The sequence below is a fragment of the Aptenodytes patagonicus genome, chromosome 1, assembly GCF_965638725.1.
Source record: "Aptenodytes patagonicus chromosome 1, bAptPat1.pri.cur, whole genome shotgun sequence".
In the NCBI taxonomy this organism is placed as follows: Eukaryota; Metazoa; Chordata; class Aves; order Sphenisciformes; family Spheniscidae; genus Aptenodytes; species Aptenodytes patagonicus.
Genome location: NC_134949.1, coordinates 43,796,430 through 43,813,022, shown reverse-complemented (window position 1 = coordinate 43,813,022; position 16,593 = coordinate 43,796,430). Strand labels below are relative to the sequence as shown.

The 16,593-nt window shown below is 39.6% G+C and overlaps 1 protein-coding gene across 9 annotated transcripts in view; it reads right to left on the bottom strand.

The window, feature by feature from the left end:
* NAV3 (neuron navigator 3) overlaps positions 1-16,593 on the bottom strand; it is a 576,126-nt gene that overhangs the window by 120,754 nt on the left and 438,779 nt on the right. For all 9 annotated transcript variants that reach the window (XM_076333407.1, XM_076333424.1, XM_076333396.1 and 6 more), the window contains one exon: positions 6,919-7,034. In XM_076333407.1, the coding sequence (XP_076189522.1) occupies positions 6,919-7,034 (116 nt within the window). The remainder of the gene's footprint in view (positions 1-6,918; positions 7,035-16,593) is intronic.

The following is a 16,593-nucleotide window of genomic DNA, read 5'->3' as shown; positions in this document are numbered from 1 at the left end:
TCTCTGTGAGATTCAGAGGCTAGTATGGAATTAAAAAGCTACAATAAAATCATTGTTTCACGATCTTCTGAAGAGAACCTATTAATGGAATAGTAATTTTTTATAAAGCAACTCAGTATCATGTCTGGACTAAGTTCACCAGTTCTAAATGTTGTTTTTAAATACATTATGAAGAGAGAAAGAAGACATGTTTAAATGTATACCTTTTCTCACAGAGAAAAAGATATTAGTCCCAGAAATAATAGATAGATGAACAAAGAACTAGCTGAATTTCACTCTAATTTTTTAGGTGCAAACTTTTTATCTAGGGGCAATTAATTTCATAAAACATTATGTAGAAATCTACAAATATGAAAATTGCTGTATAACAATATACTGCTTTTGTCAGTGTGAAAACATGCTTGTCTCAAATCCCTACCTGAGAAACCTTGACAGGGAAGTAACCTTTAAAAATGCCACCCTAAGAATTACAGACTGTTTGCAGATTTCCTGTATGAATAAACGGGTGTTAACAGAAGCCTCAGTGTACTTCTTGCTTTTTGCTGGCTCAGTTTACAGTTGTTAAAGATATATAAGGAAAAAAAATACATGGGAGAAACTTCTTGGAAATTTTAAAGGAAGGGTACATTTTTTTCTAGGTAGCCCTCATAAACACAGTAGTAATCTAGAAAAAAAATCAGTGGTCTCAAGCAATGATGGTTTTCCATATTAAATCCCTGACACATTCCTAGAAAGACAGGGTCCACAACAAGAAGACATACCAGTCCCCTCCCCACCTAGCGCACAAAGTCAAAATAAGAGGAGACAAGGAAAATGCTCTGTCAGCCTGAGTACAAAATCATCCCAAATATTAAATGCCTGCCAATGCTTCAGCATGGAAACAAAAGGTAAGACTGCTGTGTTTACTCCCAGGGCCTGCCAGTTGCAGTGGCATATGGCCCCTTGAAAGGTTTTTATGAACATGCTGGTGCCTGCCTGCAGCAAAGCCCGGTGCGCTGGTGTGGATGCTGACGCGGCCCCGGCTGAGGAAGCAGAGCTCCAGCACTGCCCGCATGCTCCCGCACCGGTACGCGCTGCCGGCGCCGTGTGGCTGTAACAGCCTGTTCAGCACGGCTGAGGAAGCTGTTGAGTTTGTTAGAAAGGCTTCACAGGGCTGTATTTACAATAGGCAATTTGCAAAATGAAGGGCAATCTCACTCTTTTCCCACTCAATGGTTTTAAAACCTCGACTTATACTCAAATTGGTACAGTATTCTCAGTTGCTATGTTCCAAATTAATAGGAAGGACAATGATTTGGCCCCACGCTGCACTACGGTGCAGCGGGATCAAGGGAACAGAATGCTTTCCTACCATAAACAGCAAGGCTGAATCTCTCCCTGATACTCCAAATAAATGAATGGTAACTTCCTCAGCCGCCCTTTCATGCCCAAACAGCTACAGTCAGTGGCTTGTCTCCATGGTCAGCTGTAGGCAGGTATGGACGTGCTCTGCCTCCACGCCGAGCTCATAGCATGCGTGCCTGGTCATATGTAGCTGTCATTCCTGCGGTGCTGTATCTGGCCTCAGTAAGCCCTGTGGACAGGGTGTACTCCCTCGTGCTGAGCATTGCTCTGCTAGGGAAGCAATGCACGGTGCGGCCGCTCAGCTCTGATCATGAATAAACCAGATACAAGACTGCCAGAACTGGCCAGGTATGCTTAGTCCTCTTTCCAGCTGGGAGCAGAAAAACTTATGGCAGGGGATGAAATGTCTTCACCCAATGAGCCACGCCAAACCTCAATGTACGGTGTTGGCAATAGGTGCCACACCACTCCAGGCTGGAAGGGTCTCTGGCAGGGGTACAGCTGGGTCCTGGGCAACCCAGTAGGTCCCAGTGTCTCTGCTGACCTGTTTCTTCTCCCGCCTGAGCTATTCACTGCAGCCCAGCTCCAGCAGGACACAGGTCACGGACCATCGTCCAGCTACAGGAATGACACTTGAACTGTGTGGGAGCCACGTGAGGGTAGCTGGCAGCTCCAGCATCCACCTGTCTCATTTCCTTTTCTACATACATTAAAAACACAGTAAGTCAAATGCTGAATGCTGGGATATGGAGGTACTGGGGCTAATCGCACAACCTTCATTCAGCCTTCGTGTGTATAAACACAATACTACTGCCCTTAATTACAGGATTATATGAACTTTTCTCCCATTAATCCCACTGGCTCACTTGGTAGACAGATCATCACGATCATCCTCAGATACAGCAGACACATACGTACATCTCGGATCAAGTGCTCAGCACAAAGAACGCTGAATTTATCCTTCTGCTTTACCACACCCCTCTGCAGGGTGTCATTCGACAAAACATAAAATTACAATGTGCAAAATGCCCAGGTTTATTTATTGAAAAATACTTTTATAAAGCTCATCCCTCCATTTTAAGGGTATGAAATACACTAACAAGCAAATACATCTTTCTAAACTAAGCAGACAGTATAGGAGACCAGAAGAGAGCAAATGTCATGACAGAGCATTATTCTCCAACTACCTTGCAATTCAGTGTATTCCCCACCCACCATGCAGGAATATGTTTAAATCAAGAACAGCACAGCGAACTTCCCCAACCCATCACAGTCAGTGTAAACATATTACCTTATTTTTACTGTCTCTTTAATAAAAGGAATTATAAAAATGATTTTAAGAACTAATAATCTAGGGACAAATTTTGCTGTCAGATAAGACTTTCTTTGAAATCTCAGTGCATAGTTACAAATGAATTATGTAATAGATCTGCAAATGCATAAGATTATGAATCTCTTCAGCCAAGCTTACTTGAAAAAAAAAATATTGTAAACTATTTCCACACCTATTAATTAACTATTTCTTTCAGAGACCAAAAAAGAAGCACAGTAAACATAAAAGCTTGAAAATTGAATGGTTTTGTGCTAACCCTGCCATTGATATTGGCCTATAACTCTTAAAGTTACTCTTTCGTTTCTGCTTCATCCCTCAGATTTTTTTGCAATTAGTCAATATTTGTAAATTCATGAATAATTATTTAATCAAACACTTTGCATTAAGCTCTTTGAACATGTAAACACTTGTTAAAGCCAAGCACTATCACTGATTTCATAAAATAATACTTTGTAGCTACTGACATGTACAGTTTACAACAGATTATTAAATAATTACCTTACTGACATCCTTCTCCAATAAACTTGCAGCAGAGACTGATAAATGTCACAGCTACTACAAGTAGGAATACGGGGTAAGAAAGTCTGAACAACTTGTTCATAGTCATACCATGAAAAACAAGCGCCAAAGCAAATTACTTTATCAGCCTTTCTTTCCATTCTCATTTTAAAATCCTGTCTATAAAGTTACACTCCAGTTTTGCAGAAACATAGATACTGAGTAGTCTTGTTGAGGCAACTGGTACATAAAGTACATGCAAGAAAGAGTGTTCATACATGACTGCAGAACTGGTCCTTATTTAGGACTCCCAAATTTCTGTCTGGGATTTCCTGGACAGAAGTCTACACATCTGTGTGCCACATGTGCAATGAGTCTACCGTATGCAGAATGCACTGAAACTACTGCACTGGTGACCCGTGCCTACAAATGGGACTCATTCAGCGTGAGTACGGGTATCACTGGCACCGTGCACGCAGAGGGGATCCAAGGTGTGCAGGAAGCCTTACACCTACTGTGCATGTGCACCGTGGAAACATCTGGGACCGCTCTGGCTGAGCTGTGGAATATTCAGAGAAAAAAACCCCAAGAAGTAGGAAAAAAGTCTGAAGCACTGCAGATCACATCTGGAACAAATTCCCAGCAGAGATGGAGGAACAGTGAAGAAACCCAGATTTACAGTAGCTCTACCAAGAGGCAGAACTGGCTTTAGGCATAAGCCATGTGGGAAATTACCTAGGGCAGCAGATTTATGGGGACAAGCTATAAATAAAGAGGTGGTTCAGGTTATCAGGGCAGCACCTCTGGGTCCGTGCCTACACCAGCTTCACCATCTCCATTGCCTTCTAGCGCCATCCTCCTCTCATGGCTGTGCAAGTAAAACCAAGCGATCACTTGCCCAGTAGTGGGCAGGAAACAAGTAGCTTGTGCTCTGACTTTGCCCCATCCTTTCATCAGCTCTGAGCTGGAAGACAGGAGAGGTTTTAAAGGTAACTGTCTCTCTCAGAAACAGGGAGGAAGATACAGCAGAGGAGAACTGGAAACTACCCCTACAGCTTCTCACTTTCCCTCTCTGCTTCCCCATCACTGGTTTTCAGACAGTGGCGAAGGAATGTGAACTGCCTCGCTGGGCACAGATAACAGAGCCATGACCGTCCACCACTAGAGCAAGGAAACTAGCCTGGTTTTGGTATCCTGAATCACTCAGGGAGAATGGTGCCTGAACAACCACTACTAAATCTTTTTAAAATTATTTTTTCCCCATCCACATTTTGCTTATATCGTGGAGAAGCCTTGAACCAGCCATGCTTACAGCATTAGCTTAAGATTGATTGGCTGATTTTGCCCTGAAGTGGATTAGGAGCTCTGATATGATTTGCTCAGCTACTTATGGGAGCAGTAAACTTCAACCAAGAGACAACAACAAACACAAGTGTGTAAATATTATGAAAGTAGAGAGACAGTTTATACAATGATATGGGCTAAGATATCTTAGTCCTGAGCATGTTAGCCTTAGTTGCAAATATTTGTCACTGTAAAAATAATAAAGACTAATGAAGCAGAAACATAATACAGGTGGGACAGCACTTTATGAACCCTCTCCTACAAGCTGTTTAGTGGTTTCCACAGATGCTCAGTCCCTTGCATGATCTTTATTGATCCTTATTGCCTACCAATATATTGTGGTAGTGTGTTTGGCTACCAAGTTGCAAGAGAAGCTTGAGATAATATAAAGATGATGCCCATCCATAGCAGCAGTGGAAGATTTCAGGAAAATGATAATATCCAAATGAAAGAAACTCTGGATTCATCTCTTAACACCCTGGATGTAAGTGACCAAATCAAGGAAATAACCCTTGCTTATTTCCTTGTTACTACTAGTATAATCCCTTGATCATACCAGAATAAAGATGTTCCTAAGTAACAAAATTTAATTGTCCTTTCTCATGGCTAATCCATCATGGAATACTCCCCTGAACAGCCATCACGCGAGATTTTTTCCATGCAGGTTCACCAATGACAGAATCACCAATGACTTGGAGATAGTTCACTAACGCAGACAATTACTTATTCAGCAAATGTAGTACTTGATCCATTCATTCTTTTTGCTGCTAACAGCCAATTATGGGTGACACACATCTGTTTTCCTCTGTATACAACAAACCATTGACCACATTTTCCCAGTGGTTCTGCTTTGCTGCTTGTTATGTCAGACAACTGCTAATGCCGGAGTCTGAATAATCAGATTAGAAACATCTCTGATGTCTAGTGCTCTTTAGGCCATTTTATTCTTTTTGATGCTGTTCCTTTTCTGTTCAGAACAGTAAAACGCCAGGAGACATGATATCCTGTTTGATCATTTCAGCAGGTACTGAATGGATATAATGTTTTTTTAGCATCTGTGGATAATTCCTTGAAACATCTTTTGATTTCTGTTAGTGTTTCAATTATACTCTTTACACATGCAAGACCAATGAGTCTGATTTCTGGATTAATTAAAAATAATTTTTTACTTTAATTTTAATAGGCATGCGTCACCTCTAGGGAACATTACACCATGTTTCAGGATGACATATTTATCACAAAAGCTGGCTGTGGAAATAAGGGGTGTTGGACTCAGGAAACTTCCAAAGGGACTGAGACAAACCAGGACAAAACCTCAATTTCAGTATGAGTCAGCTAAATGCCAAGGCAGTCCCACAAAGCTTGGGCATCTGATTTCCCTTCTGGTGGAAAGATAATTTTAGACTGATGTGTCAAATGACTGCTTTAAAGTGAGTTATACTGTGTAAGAAGAACCACATGACTCATTATAAATTCATTTGAATGTTAAAAATTTGGAGTAAAAGGGCAAAACTACAGGTGAATCCAGTGGGACAGGATTTCACCTTTTATTCTCGTAAAAATGATAATAAGAATAAAGATGCTAGTGAAAAAAACCCAAAACAACAACAAAAGATAAACCCCCAACCCCCAACGAAACAGCCCTGGTGAAGCGTCCCTTTGAAAGTACTCCCACACAACCCTGCAGTGCAATTCAGTCCTGCTGAGAAAGTCAGCTGTGACACACTTTGCTTTTTGCATCCATAGGCAGAGTTATGGCCAGATCCTGGGCTGATGGAAATCAGCATGGCTCTGTTGACTTCAAAGGAGTTATTCCAATATGACAAAAAAAAAAAAATCCCCTCACATTTGTAACCTAATAAGGATTTTACTCAGGGTTTACAAGGAATTCCAGAACACAACCTTTAGCAGCTTACCTCTAGCAGCAGCTTAAAAGTCAGGTACAATAGTAAGAACTTGTTCGTTTTCTCATTTTCTGAATATAGACTCATTTATAAAAGCAATATATATCTTGTGTAATTTATGTCTCAATTCTGATGTTATGATTTAATTTGATGATCTTAAATGCATCACAGCGTCAAACATTCTGAAGTAGATTTTCCACCGCTCCTCTTGGAGCACTCAGTATGACTCTAACGATAATGACTTGAAAGCCTAGCTTGTGAAAGCCCCGTTTCTGCAAAAACTGATGAAGATGATATTTGAACAGAAGGAGGCAGTTCAGATAAGAGAACTGTGCATTTGAAGCACTAGCTATGCATGACCCAGATTTTCTGCATATTGAATACCGCTCACGAATAGAGGTCAGAAGTATTATTTCAACCCATTGCAAAGCTCCTGGTCAGAAACAGATGTAAATAAAGAAGTTCACAGGCTTCTCCTGACTTACTGTTACTCACCAGATATCTCCTCTAGGCACTGTTTGGCAGTCTTACTGAATGACAAATCCATTTTAGTAGGACTGGTGCAGGAGTCAGCAAGTGGTAAAGAGGTACTGTCATTTTCTGAGAGAGTTCTGAAATCAAGCAAGAAGAGTGATTATTATTCTCTGCCATTCATGTACTAATGGAAACAAATGTTACTTGCAGCTCCATCTAGAACCGTATATGGTGAAAATACCATGAATGTCACATTCTTACTGTGTTAGTTTGACTCCAGCTACACAAATTTGCAAGCAACTAGGAACTCTCTCTGTCCCTCTCTTCAGGAACAACTCAGAGTTAATGTCGGGAAATTTGGAGCCATTTTGTTTCCTTGCTTTTTCTCTGCAAGAGGTGTCAACCAGATAGAGGCAGAATCCATTTAAATTGGTTAAGTCACATCCCTGCACATATGTAAGGGAAATGAAAACTTGTAATTGCTGAAATATTAAGTGAGAAAGGCCATGGGGGAAGAAGCTTATGCAAGGCTGGAATGGAAATCTGGCCCAGATATTTAAATCTATGTGCAGCTTCTTTTGATAATGCCCCTTATAGAACACTGAGGAAATGGAATAATAAAAATTTCTCCATTAACTTGCTAACAGATAGCCCGTATTTTCTGTCATGGTATATTTCTGTGGATATCATTGATAAATTATAATGGGTACCCTTTGTCGAATACAGTTATTTGCTATTGCATAATGGTAAGTAGCAAGAAATACTCAAGCACAGGGATTATAATACAAAATAGATCACACAATTATTGTCTCTTCTTAAGGAACAGCTGTACCATTTAGTTTACACAGGAACTGTTGAACCACAATGCCATTAAATAGCAACCTATACCACATTTCTATACAGTAAAAGTATACATCTAAAGATATACTAGCCACTTTTCAAAATACGATGGAAAAAAGTCTTCACTTAGAGCTTAATTTCTTACAGCTTTCCTGACATGAATAGCACATTCAGTCTTTTGATTTCTTAAAAGACTAGTGGAATATTTATATCCTAATTTTAAAATGTTACATTTAGAGCTCAATTCTCAAAATTCACCATAAAGTGTTTCCAATGACCAACTAAACTGTAAATACAAACATTTAACTGTGTGATGAATGTGTATTTTAGAAGTATAACTAATAAAAACAGTGACTTGTTTCTCAAAATAATTTTATGGCAACTTATTTTATGAAATAACTTTCCAGTTAACATTTTCTTCAAAGTTACTTGCCGAATGGATTTGTTCAGTAATTCATGACAGTAACCGAGGGAGCGGATATATAGGCACGTACAACAGCACAAGTACTGTCGTGGTGGAATCTCTTGATGAGAATCATTTAACTCTGGCTCTACTTACACAGAAATAGAAATGTAAATGATGTCTGATCTGATGCACTTTCTTATCAGTTTCTTTACTTTTGGGATGCTGGAAATGGACAACTGCTCTATAAAAACCTATTTTTGATTCTCGTCTACTATTTCTCTCTGTCACACGCTACTGGAAACACAAGCGCAGCACATGCTGCAAGGGTAACTATGTCCTACTGACCTTGAATGTAATTTTACGTTTGGTGCTTGAGGACAGTGTCCTAAGTAATAAAAAGCCCACTCTATCCCTCTCCGATGAACACACACCGAAATTCCACAGTCCCACCTGCTTGCCCGTATTGCTTCAAATCATCAAAATGAATGAGGGTTATGTTTGCTTTCACTGAAAGCCACTTTGGGAGGCCGTGAATGCTCATGAGTACTCCTGTCTGGGTTTAGTGCTGAGACTTAGTGCTGGATCAGTCCAGGGCAAGCTATCAGCCCAAAAACACATCTCAGAAAAAGGCACTTATAATAACGGTAAAGGTAATTGAAGTGGTCTGCATTCTTTTTGTTAAACCCAAATCATGGAGCTGCCAGGGCTGGAGCCAGAGCGAGGCTGGAGTTCGTTAAGAGGAACACTAGAAAAGAGTAGATTGCTTTTGGTCTTTTAGGAAGAGCATCCAGCTAGGTGCGTGCAGTTCAAGTATTCCCAGCATTCTCCACAAAATGTGTATGGAGTTTACATCAGTCCAGTTTTGCCTGTTCTCCTTCTGACCCTATGGCATTGCATTCCTGATTGTACAACTGTTCAACCATCAACCACTGCATCAACCCAGAAGGGTGATGCAAACCCTTCCCTGAGTGACCAAGAGCCTTATGTGTAAGCTGTCTTCTAAGAGAGGACAGAAAGGATCCATTCCTGTTTATTTGGACACCTATCATCAGAAAACGATTAAGTGGTCTGGACCCCCACCAGACACTGGTACCCAGCATTTGCACTGATTCTTCATCTAGTGAATGGGGATAGGTAAACACAGAACTCCAGTGATGTGGATTGCCCTCTGGCAGTGACTATCGCCTGTATAGTCAATAGAGATGAATACATAACTCACTATTAACTGTATGGGAACACAGATGCTTATGTTGAAAGGACTGGATCTCCCTACAACAGTACAAACAAGTAATGAGTGATTTACAGTAGCTAAGTAAACTTTAGTACGATGAGTGAATTTGTTTACTTAAAATAACAACGAATACAAGTTTTCACTTGTTCACAACTTTGCTTGCCTAGGTCACATCACACCTTCTAGAGATATACCAAATACCAATTAAAACACATTTCCATTATTCAGTGTTTTGTTCGCTTTTTTTCTGTTTTCAAAAACCTGATGCAGCTATAACCAGGAAGAGAAGTTGAAAAACACTGTGAGAAGGGAGATACTTCCAAAGATTTCCATTCCAAATTTTAGAATCTGATCGGTGGGGTTAATTGCAGCACAAAATCCAGTTTCTGGGACGTAAGATGGCATTAGAATCTAAGTCTTAAAGTAAAAATACTGAATAACAAATATCATATAACGCTAATAATTTAAAAATGTTTGACTTAATTTGTAGAAAGAAAACCATGGAAACACAAACCAAATGTAAATATGATGCGGTTTTCTTAAATCTATAGGCTGCCTGAAATAACAGATCTAAGAAGCATGAAATGTCCCTTTTATCTTACTTGAAACTTGAAAGTTTAAATATAATGTAAAATAAATGTGATTTGCTATCAAAACAAATAACAAAGAAACTGCTGTACTGGCTTCATTCAGCATTTTTATGTTTAATTTGGTAAAAACATCAATGATTCTAATTATCTGAGGCAACAACAGAAATCCCACAGAGGACTATGGATTTTGCAGCAGTTAAAGTTCTGCTTACTTGAGAAAACTGGTTATTTATTGTGGTGGTGATGGGCCAAAAGGCACCTGCCCAGCCCTTGGGCACCCATGATGGAGGTACCCCAAGGACGAACCTGGGGATGGGGCTCTCATCAATAGCTCTTCTCCCACCAGGTCTCCACTGGGTTGCCAGCTGCCACAGCAGCCTTTTGGTGCATGATGGCCAAGGCCCTGATTTTTTCTGGAGCTGAGCTTAGCCCAGATGGGCTGAGAATGGTCTAGTGGTGAAAGATTTCTAAGCAAAAACCATGTAGAAGCCCCAGCTCTTGGGGAGTAAGGAGGTCCAGGTATAGACTGGGTGCCTAAAACTTCAAGTTGCTCTGCTCTAGGCCTGTCACAGGGTGTGATATATTAGAAGCAGCATGTAGATGCCTCTTTGCTTAGCTCAGCCATTCTGGTTCAAAAAAAAAAAAAAAAGGAAGGTGAAATCGTGAGATTTGCCTTCCCCTATGCTTCTGGCTTTTACTTCTTTCTCTGGGCCATATTAATCCCATGAATGACTCAAGTGATCTCTGCAGGACTGCAGCACAGATTAAGCTCCAGGCAACCAAACAGCAAATTAAAAGATCTCATTAACCTTACGTATTGGCTTTAATGAATGGCCCTCTATCCTCTACCTATTCACAGCCCACTGCCTTAAAAAAAAAATTTAAATCCTTGCATCTCTCTTGACATCAAGGAAAGTTAAAATAATTTCAGTTTAGTCAAAGCAACCCCGTTGACATTTCTTCCAGTGCTGTGCATCTGCAGCACAGGTTAATTTAGGCAACTGTCATGAAAACAGGACAATCTGTTTTCTATTTTAATCATGGCAATCAGAGAATATATTTATACCCAACCCACTGAGTTATATGCTACCTATTTGTAAGAGCATCAAACTTGCTTAATGGGACAAATCCTGCTCTCAATCACACCTGCACAAGCTCATTCAGTTTGATTAAAATGAGCCTGTACAGGAGTAATTAAGAACAGAATTTGGAACACTGCTTAATAAGCTGTCTTAAACGCAGTCATTTCCCGTCTCTGACGAAATAGCCAACCTTTGATAAACACAGATAACATCAAAGATCTGTTTGGTTTTTACTCGACATTCCAAAAGATATCAGATGAATATGCTGGGTTTTTTTTTTTTCCAACAACTCTCTGAGGTGCAGCTGTCTTGAATGTGTATCACTGTCAGTGTAACAGACTGGCAGGACCACATCTGGAATATGAGCAGTTTGATCACCCATGTTCAAGACATGTGAGTTAAATTGGGAACAGCTGCAGGGAAGAGCTACTAGGATGCTCATGGGGAAGAAGCAGCCCTTCTGAAAGGAAAGAAAAGAGACAATTTGGTTTAGCCTTGCAAAAGAGAAGGAAGGGGGTGGGATTATTCCCTCGCATATTTAAAAAGAGCGATCAAAAAGAGGGAAAACAACCTTTTAAGTAAAAGGACAGTACTAACAAAGTAATAAATGGATGCAATCTCATCATGTGGGTTGTAAACAATTTCTAACAATGAGATGAGTGAGTTTCTGGAGGAACCTTCCCATTGGAGTATTGGGGATTAACTAGTTTAAAATAAAGCTTAGTTGGTTTATGAAAGGGTTAATATGGTTGCCAGTGACAGAAAAATGGACAGAATAGCCTTTTTGGTCCTTTATCCTACATTTTACTGATTATTTAGTCAAAGGAATAAGGCCACACTTGTCTGCATGACAATTTAAGAGAATAACTTCAGATCATAAACAGCAAGCAACTGAGTTATCAAGCTACCGTTTTAACTCAGTATTAATCAAGTATGTCTTTATGATGATTTCTTCGCTTATTATCTTCCTTCCCATCTCTTAAGCCAACACCTCTACACTGGAAACTTTTCTTGCACAATTACTTAAAAATCAAGCATGAGAAAATGGGAGGATTTTTCTAAACACTGTGTTTTTGTTACAAGTAAAACTGGTGGGTGGCAATGTTTAGCGCTACCTACGATTGCAAAATTTTGGTGGTGACTGTTGTTTTATTTTCACAACAGTAATGTAAATAATGGAAATCAATAAAGCACTGCAGTGTAACCTTGAATCATCACATTTTTAAAGAAAGAGTTGCAGTATGTTTAGCAGCACAATCTATTATTAACAAACACAATTAACTCATAGAATGTCTTTTACTGAAAACTTAATTTTAACTCCACAATCAGTGACCAGTAGTACCTTCTAGTCATTAAAAGTGGACATAAATATGGCTTCAACAAACCCTGCAGATGCTGTGCTTGCAGGATGCCTAAAGAGTAGTTTATTTTTTTCCCTAAGCCAGTATAAAAACATCCTGAACAGGCAGCTGGAATTGAATTTCACTGTGCCTCCAGAGGTGCAACCAGATTAGATCCTCCTTCCCATCTGTCACAGCTCTGCACTTCCCATGCACCCTTGAAGCTATGCTCTAGTAATAGAACTGTTTCAATCACTACATAGGAAAGGAGATAGGAAGAAGATTTTAGTACCTGGTAACATGTTTAGTTATTATACTGATATTTCCTTTCTCTGCCTCTATCTAGTGAACACTTTAGTCCTCACAGAATCATAAAGTAATTTAGATCAGAAAGATGTTCTAAATGCCATCTGGTCCAATGACCTGCTCAAAGCAGGTCTGGTTACATTAAGTTGCTCAGGGCCTCATTTGGTTGAGTCTTGAACAGGTCCCAGGACAGAGCTTCTACAACCTCTCTGGGCAGCCTGCTCCAGTGTTTTACCACCCTCAAGGTAAAAATATTTTTTCTAACTTTTAATCAGCATCTCCCCTGCTGTAATTTGCATCTTTTACCTCTCATCCTATCACCCTGCATTCCAGAGAAGAGTCTGGCTCCATCTTCTCTATACCAATCTACTGGGTAGCTAAAATTACCAGTTTCTTATTCTTCAGGGACAAAAGGAGTGCCAAACTGGTTTTTGTAGTCCAGCATTGACACTGAAAGAGTATCTCTGCAAGGTCTCAATTCAGACAGCGCTGAAACTTCTTCCAGATGTCGCTATCATTAAACTACAAACTTAGCTGAAGGACTGAAATTTAAGCGATGCACAACATAGAAGTGCAGCTCAGGATGATGAGCGGTCAGCTAATTCTCTGCAGCAGTTTCTATACTTTCAGCATTTCAGGCAATAAGCAATTCCTGAGCACCACAGCCCCTGGGATTTGGGCACTTCAGATTCTATATTCCAGCCATGGAAAAGAGACCCACTAAGCTCCTACAGCGGTTACTGGAGGAGTCAATAAAATAAAACTAAACTGCAGTACATGCGTCCAGTTACAACTCAACGTTCGCCTATTGAAATATTCCTTTAGTGTTTGAGCAAATCCACAGCAAATGTTAATTGCCAACACATCGCATACTGCATGTAGGGTTATCATGATTTACATCAGCTAAGGATTTGCCCCATGGAGTGAGGTGATATTTGTGTTACTCCTGGGACTATTAGTTATGTTTCCCATTTTATGGAAATAACGCAAACTTACACAATTTGGCTCACAAAAACTAAAGCAATGATTGCATACAACAGACTCTGTGCAAGAAAATGTTTGGAATTACAGGTTATATTACACTTTTGAGCAATGCGTAGGAAAGCTAAGAACTCCAAATACCGAGCAATTAAGCTGTTATTCTGTTGCTAAGATTTTAGGAGAAAGATTCAGACTTTTTTTTTTTTATTAATGCCTCTTTTTCCTGTTTTCACTGTAACCCAGTAGGCACTGAACTTCTCCATCTGAAATTTAAGCACCACTAGGAAGATAACTAAATTCTATGGCCACTTTCAATACGAGTCTAAGGGACTCCGGCAGATGGCACAATTTCCATCTCCCTCCAATTCTGTCTATGTAGAAGACAGAATGTCTGGCTTTGGCTGGGGTAGAGTTAATTTTCTTCATAGTATCTAGTATGGGGCTACGTTTTGGATTTGTGCTGAAAACAGTGTTGATAACACAGGAATGTTTTAGTTATTGCTGAGCAGCGCTTACACAGAGTCAAGGCCTTTTCTGCTTCTCACCCCACCCCACCAGCGAGCAGGCTGGGGGTGCACAAGAAGCTGGGAGGGGACACAGCCGGGACAGCTGACCCCAACTGACCAAAGGGATATTCCATACCATGTGACGTCATGCTCAGCATATAAAGCTGAGGGAAGAAGAAGGAAGGGGGGATGTTCGGAGTTATGGCATTTTGTCTTCCCAAGTAACCATTACACATGATGGAGCCCTGCTTTCCTGGAGATGGCTGAACACCTGCCTGCCGATGGGAAGTAGTGAATGAATTCCTTGTTTTGCTTTGCTGGCATGCATGGCTTTTGCTTTACCTATTAAGCTGTCTTTATCTCAACTAATGAGTTTTCTCATTTTTACTCTTCCAATTCTTTCCCCCATCCCACTGTGGGGGGAGTGAGCGAGCGGCTGTGTGGTGCTTAGTTGCCAGCTGGGGTTAAACCACGACAGGAATGTGTAATTTAAAGTAGTGGCTGGTATACTTTAAACAATTATACAGTCTCTTACACCTTCCTCTTAGTTGTTTTACTTGCTGTATCTCTCTTATCAAGCTTTCTGGCAACTAAATTACATCTACTTCAGCCTTTCTTATATCAGTTGGACCCTGCAGTCAACTTCAGAGGGGACACAGGCTGTAAATAACACATTCACAATCGCATTTGAAAATAAATAATCACTTGCTGAGGAGGATGGAAGAATTTAAGTTATACCCATTGAGATTATCTCAAATGCAACTCTGACTGTTGCTGCTAATCTTTGAAGAGAAGTAATAATCCTGTATGAATTTCCATGCCATGGTGTTTAAGAGGCATAGAAATACAATGTGATATCAGATAGAACAAAGCACCAAGAGTGCAAAGCTGGATAGTGTGATGTATCATTTCAGAACCTCCTAGTGAAACAGTATTTTCTATCTACTGTCCATTAATAAAAATACACAACTCCTTGAAAACATGAGTGTTGATAACTGTTACAGCATTGCAAAATACATGCCAGCCTCAAAACAACTCTTTGGAATACTTGCTTTTACTCAAAAATCTACAGTAATATCCTTTTGGGTAATAATCAAACATTGCAAAATACATGATATCTGCAGGTATCAGCAACAAACCAGAAAAAGCAGTAGCTTACTTATCCTTGTGTTAACAGCCTAAACTCATCACAGTAGTATATTGCAGTATATTGCAGTATTCTGCAGGATTCTGGATAAAATGCACTGTAACATTACTAAATTATATTGCAACTTTTTACAAGAACTGCAGCACAAATGTACAGAGCCTAGATATTCCTTCTAGCTGTAAAAAACTTAGTCTGAATGGTAACTATTGTTTATTAACTCATTGATCTATACAGCTGTCCTAGCAGCTAACAAGCGCACCTGAAAATTCTGTGTATAAATTGTGGTGACTGCTAAGAAAACAGTTATGTTTAAGAGCAAGAAAGTGTAAATACAGTACCCCAGCTTCATGCACATTTCTACTTGCCATATGTCCACAAAAATAAATATGCTGACTTTGGAAATGTGGATATTTTATCCTTGGTTATATTTATATTCTTCTATGAAATCATTGTGTACTATTACAAAGCCCTTGAGAATTGTAAGAAATGTAGTTACTGTGTATTTTTGGGTCAGATTCTGCTCTCAGTTACAGAGATACACATTGAAGTAACCTCATCAAAGTCGGTCTATTACTCTGGGTTTATGGCATTCTGAGATCAGACCTTGGCTCTGAGAATTTTATTTTCATGCGAGATTTAACTTCAAATACAGTCTCCTTTGCTGTTTGTTTGAAGCAAACAGATGATTATTAATACCAAATTTTACTGGAAGATGTATGTTTCTATCGCCCTTTAAAATTCAAAATACAGTTTGCTTCATGATGAAGCTTAAAAGAATGATAAGATATCTCTATCATGCAATGAAATGGCATCAATATGTGGTAAAATTGCCATTAGATAGCACATGCATCTGAAGGCAAAGCATAGCTTGTTTTTCCCTCTCTTTGTATATGCACCCTAACACATATGTAGGCCATCCTATGTACCATGCTGCAAATCGACTGTATCACTGAGGTTATTCCATATAGTTATAAAGAAACATGCATATTAAGCACATTTAGTGATACATTTAATTGAAACTCAAGAGGCTACCCACTGCATATTAGAATAAATGTAACCTATATTACGCCTTTTTCCTCTCCCATATGATTTTCTGAACTGCTTTTGTTCAGAATTAACTTAAATAGTTTATCACTCATGCAGATTGGTTTTGAAGCTATGTTTAGTTGTGTGTAATGATATATATACTCCCTCAGAGCCTACTTCAGCACCTCTTTAATCTTTAGCCAAGATTATCTACAGTAATACTCACTAACAAAAACTGCCA